The sequence below is a fragment of the Homarus americanus genome, unplaced genomic scaffold (assembly GCF_018991925.1).
Source record: "Homarus americanus isolate GMGI-L3 unplaced genomic scaffold, GMGI_Hamer_2.0 scaffold32583, whole genome shotgun sequence".
Classification (NCBI taxonomy): domain Eukaryota; kingdom Metazoa; phylum Arthropoda; class Malacostraca; order Decapoda; family Nephropidae; genus Homarus; species Homarus americanus.
Window position 1 is genome coordinate 23,608,748 of NW_024713129.1, and position 6,000 is coordinate 23,614,747.

The 6,000-nt window shown below is 44.4% G+C and overlaps 2 protein-coding genes across 3 annotated transcripts in view; one reads left to right on the forward strand and one right to left on the reverse strand.

Moving 5' to 3' along the window:
• Positions 1-6,000, reverse strand: part of LOC121870495 (protein qua-1-like) — a 113,860-nt gene that overhangs the window by 61,054 nt on the left and 46,806 nt on the right. The gene's annotated exons all lie outside the window — the stretch shown is intronic.
• The window catches only part of LOC121869514 (probable G-protein coupled receptor AH9.1), an 11,223-nt gene continuing 9,931 nt past the window's right edge, over positions 4,709-6,000 (forward strand). The window contains exon 1 of one of the 2 annotated variants that reach the window (XM_042370879.1): positions 4,709-4,721. Coding sequence is in view for 1 of the 2 variants with exons in the window: in XM_042370871.1 (XP_042226805.1) it covers positions 4,848-4,988 (141 nt within the window). In the remaining variant the exon portion in view is untranslated. Of the gene's footprint in view, positions 4,722-4,832; positions 4,989-6,000 lie in introns of those variants that run through there. The other variant, XM_042370871.1, reaches the window with a different exon arrangement.

Genomic DNA, 6,000 nt, shown 5'->3' on the forward strand with positions numbered 1-6,000 from the left:
CACATGAGGTCCCTCATAACACCATCTGTGAGGGAATTACTACACCACGTGAGGTCCCTCATAACACCATCTGTGAGGGAATTACAACACCACGTCAAGCCCCGCATAACACCATCTGTGAGGGAATTACTACACCACGTGAGGTCCCTAATAACACCATCTGTGAGGGAATTACTACACCACGTCAAGCACCTCATAACACCATCTGTGAGGGAATTACTACACCACGTGAGGTCCCCCATAACACCATCTGTGAGGGAATTACTACACCACGTGAGGTCCTTCATAACACCATCTGTGAGGCAATTACTACACCACGTCAAGCACCTCATAACACCATCTGTGAGGGAATTACTACACCACGTGAGGCCCCTCATAACACCATCTGTGAGGGAATTACTACACCACATCAGGTCCCTCATAACACCATCTGTGACGGAATTACTACACCACATCAGGTCCCTCATAACACCATCTGTGAGGGAATTACTACACCACATCAGGTCCCTCATAACACCATCTGTGAGAGAATTACTACACCACGTCAGGCCCCTCATAACACCATCTGTGAGGGAATTACTACACCACATCAGGTCCCTCATAACACCATCTGTGAGGGAATTACTACACCACATCAAGCCCCTCATAACACCATCTGTGAGAGAATTACTACACCACGTCAAGCACCTCACAACACCATCTGTGAGGGAATTACTACACCACATCAGGCCCCTCATAACACCATCAGTGAGGGAATTACTACACCACGTTAAGCACCTCATAACACCATCTGTGGGGGAATTACTACACCACGTGAGGCCCCTCATAACACCATCTGTGAGGGAATTATTACACCACATCAGGTCCCTCATAACACCATCTGTGAGGGAATTACTACACCACATGAATCCCCTCATAACACCATCTGTGAGGGAATTACTACACCACGTGAGGTCCCTCATAACACCATCTGTGAGGGAATTACTACACCAAGTCGAGCCCCTCATAACACCATCTGTGAGGGAATTACTACACCATGTGACGTCCCTCATAACGCCATCTGTGAGGGAATTAATACACCACATCAGGCCCCTCATAACACCATCAGTGAGGGAATTACTACACCACGTTAAGCACCTCATAACACCATCTGTGAGGGAATTACTACACCACGTGAGGACCCTCATAACAACATCTGTGAGGAAATTACTACACCACGTCAGGCTCCTCATAACACCATCTGTGAGGGAATTACTACACCACGTGAGGTCCCTCATAACACCATCTGTGAGGGAACTACTACACCACGTCAGGCTCCTCATAACACCATCTGTGAGGGAATTACTACACCAAGTCGAGCCCCTCATAACACCATCTGTGAGGGAATTACTGCACCACGTGAGGTCCCTCATAACACCATCTGTGAGGAAATTACTACACCACATCAAACCCCTCATAACACCATCTGTGAGGGAATTACTACACCACGTGAGATCCCTCATAACACCATCTGTGAGGGAATTACTACACCACGGAGGTCCCTCATAACACCATCTGTGAGGGAAATTACACCACGTCAGGTCCTCATAACACCATCTGTGAGGGAATTACTACACCCAGTCGAAGCCTCATAACACCATCTGTGAGGAATTACTACACCACGTGAGTCCTCATAACACCATCTGTGAGGAATTACTACACCACGTAGTACCCTCACAACACCATCTGTGAGGAAATTACTACACCACGTGAAGTCCCCTCATAACACCATCTGTGAAATTACTACACCACGTAGAGTCCCTCATAACACCATCTGTGAGGAATTACTACACCACGTCAAGTCCTCATAACACCATCTGTGGGGAATTACTACACCACGTGAGGCCTCTCATAACACCATCTGTGAGGGAATTACTACACCACGTGAGGTCCTCATAACACCATCTGTGAGAATTACTACCACATGATGCCCATCTGCATACCATCTGTGAAATTACTACACCACGTGAGTCCTCATAACACCATCTGTGAGAAATTACTACCACGTTGAAGTCCTCATAACACCATCTGTGAGAATTACTACACCACGTCAGGCCCTCATAGCACCATCTGTGAGGAGTTACTACACCACGGAGGGCCCTGGGCAGCTGCCCACTTTGCCTCCTGAATCCGGCTGAATAAAGTTACATATAGACAAAAACAATAACAACACAGACACAGCTTCACACCTCACTCTGGGGGTCAGCACTTGATGAGAGACTGGGCACTCACTGGGCACTCACAAACAAACTTAAAACTGTCATAACAAATATAAGAATGATTAAACTCAGGCCAGGCAGAATGTGTGTGTGTGTGTGTGTGTGTGTGTGTGTGTGTGTGTGTGTGTGTGTGTGTGTGTGTGTGTGTGTCCCCTGCGCTGTACACGGTAGGGGCCCCAGGGAATCTAGGATCCCCAGCAGCCACCTGACGATTAAAACCCCATTGCTACAGGGGAGGTTAGGTTAGCTCTGGGGTATTTAATCATCAAGTGTAATAAGCTGGTGTTTGTAATCCTAGTGAGATGCCGGGAGTGTTGAGCAGAGCACGAGAACTTCTGTCGAGCTCTCAGGACCAACCTAACTAACCTAACCTAACCTAACCTAACCTAACCTAACTAACTACTCTAAATAACATCAGTGTTGTTAATCATGAATTGAAATAAGCTAAGGGGGCGGAGGAGGTCATATCTACAGGTGATCCTAGTTTCACTTCAGAATTAAACACACAACACACAGACTCTTAAGACACAACACACAGACTCTTAGACACAACACACAAGACTCTTAAGACACAACACACAGACTCTAAGACACAACACACAGACTCTTAAGACACAACACACAGACTCTAAGACACAACACACAGACTCTAAGACACAACACACAGACTCTTAAGACACAACACACAGACTCTTAAGACACAACACACAGACTCTTAAGACACAACACACAGACTCTTAAGACACAACACACAGACTCTTAAGACACAACACACAGACTCTTAAGACACAACACAGACTCTTAAAGACACAACACACAGACTCTAAGACACAACACACAGACTCTTAAGACACAACACACAGACTCTTAAGACACAACACACAGACTCTTAAGACACAACACACAGACTCTTAAGCACAACACACAGACTCTTAAGACACAACACACAGACTCTTAAGACACAACACACAGACTCTTAAGACACATCACACAGACTCTTAAGACACAACACACAGACTCTTAAGACACAACACACGGACTCTAAGACCAACACACAGACTCTTAAGACACAACACGCGACTCTTAGGCACAACACACAGACTCTAAGACACAACACACAGACTCTTAAGACACAACACACAGACTCTTAAGACACAACACACAGACTCTTAAGACAAACACACAGACTCTTAAGACACAACACACAGACTCTTAAGACACAACACACAGACTCTTAAGACACAACACACAGACTCTTAAGACACAACACACAGACTCTAAGACACAACACACAGACTCTAAGACACAACACACAGACTCTTAATACACAACACACAGACTCTTAGACACAACACACAGACTCTTAGACACAACACACAGACTCTTAGACACAACACACAGACTCTTATGACACAACACACAGACTCTTAAGACACAACACACAGACTCTTAAGACACAACACACAGACTCTTAGACACAACACACAGACTCTTAAGACACAACACACAACTCTTAAGACACAACACACAGACTCTTAAGACACAACACACAGACTCTTAAGACACAACACACAGACTCTTAAGACACAACACACAGACTCTAAGACACAACACACAGACTCTTAAGACACAACACACAGACTCTTAAGACACAACACACAGACTCTTAAGACACAACACACAGACTCTTAAGACACAACACACAGACTCTTAAGACACAACACACAGACTCTAAGACACAACACACAGACTCTTAAGACACAACACACAGACTCTTAGACACAACACACAGACTCTTAAGACACAACACACAGACTCTTAAGACACAACACACAGACTCTTAAGACACAACACACAGACTCTTAGGCACCACACAGACTCTTAAGACACAACACACAGACTCTAAGACACAACACACAGACTCTTAAGACACAACACACAGACTCTTAAGACACAACACACAGACTCTTAAGACACAACACACAGACTCTTAACAAGATTTTCACCAACCAAGTCGTATTTTAGGTCCCTCGCAGCTGACGAAGGGCCATGTGTTACCAGGACCAAGAAGCACGTATATACAGGATGATACATTTATACATATCCAGGTCAGGTATACATAGTGGTAATACTTATATACAGGCAAGACATTTACGTATTTACAAGAGGAAACGTAAATACAAAATGAGAACAGGTATACAAGCTGGGAGTATACTGTGTATATATGCAAGGAAGTTATACGGTATGTATACACAGAAGACAATGCATACATACGGAGGACAGATATACATGCAGGCAGGACATATATACATTCATGGCAGACATGCGTATACGCACCTAGGATAAACGCCACTGGAGGGGTGAGGGTCGTCCCCAGGCCGGGGAGGGGAGGGTGGGGTCTACTTACCTCTCCCTCGCAAAAACGATGGCCCACTTCCTCCTTAGCTGCGACCCACAACACAGGTCAGTAGTGCTGGTGCTGGTGGTAGGTGATAGTGATGGTGGTGGTAGGTGATAGTGATGGTAGTGGTAGGTGATAGTGATGATAGTGGTCGGTGATAGTAATGGTTAAAGTCCCTAATACTATACATGGTGACAGAAAACTTTGAACCGCTCTGTGACGATTCTACATCAGAACACACTCCCTCCTCGTCTTCAACTCTCCATCAGGCAACAAATGAAGGCGTCTCACCTGTCTACCTGGCCACTGAGCTAATTAGTGACTCTCAGGTGTGTTAATGGTCCTAGTTGACATATTGATATGAACTAAAATAATAATGGACTTTTTAAACACAGGGATATGTGTTACGTGTGTTCAATGCAACTATGTCTAATGTAGGTGTATAATTAACGCAGGTGTAGTAATGTAGGTGTATGATCAATGCAGGTGTAGTAATGTAGGTGTATGATTAACGCAGGTGTTTTAATGTAGGTGTATGATTAACGCAGGTGTTTTAATGTAGGTGTATGATCAATGCAGGTGTATTAATGTAGGTGTATGATTAACGCAGGTGTTTAATGTAGGTGTATGATTAACAGTGTTTTAATGTAGGTGTATGATCAATGCAGTGTTTTTAATGTAGGTGTATGATTAACGCAGGTGTTTTAATGTAGGTGTATGATTAACGCAGGTGTTTTAATGTAGGTGTATGATCAATGCAGGTGTTTTAATGTAGGTGTATGATTAACGCAGGTGTATTAATGTAGGTGTATGATCAACGCAGGTGTATGTTTAACGAAGGTGTGTATACCAGATCAAGAACATTTCCTGTCAACTGGATAAACATAGGCGTCACTACCTCCTTCCCTTCCCGTCTTCTCCCCTTCTTCCCTTCTCCTCAGTTCCTCTTCTTAACCTCTTTCTCTCCTCTCCTTCCCTTTATTCTCCCTTCTCCTCAGTTCCTCTTCTTAACCTCTTTCTCTTCCTCTCCTTCCTTTATTCTCCCTTTCCTCAGTTCCTCTTCTTAACCTCTTTTCGCTTCCTCTCCTTCCCTTTATTCTCCCTTCTCCTCAGTTCCTCTTCTTAACCACTCTCTTCCTCTCCTTCCTTTATTCTCCCTTCTCCTCAGTTCCTCTTCTTAACCTCTTTCCTTCCTCTCCTTCCCTTTATTCTCCTTCTCCTCAGTTCCTCTTCTTAACCTCTTTCTCTTCCTCTCCTTCCTTTCTTCTCCCTTCTCCTCAGTTCCTCTTCGTAACTCCTTTCTTCCTCTCCTTCCTTTATTCTCCTTCTCCTCAGTTCCTC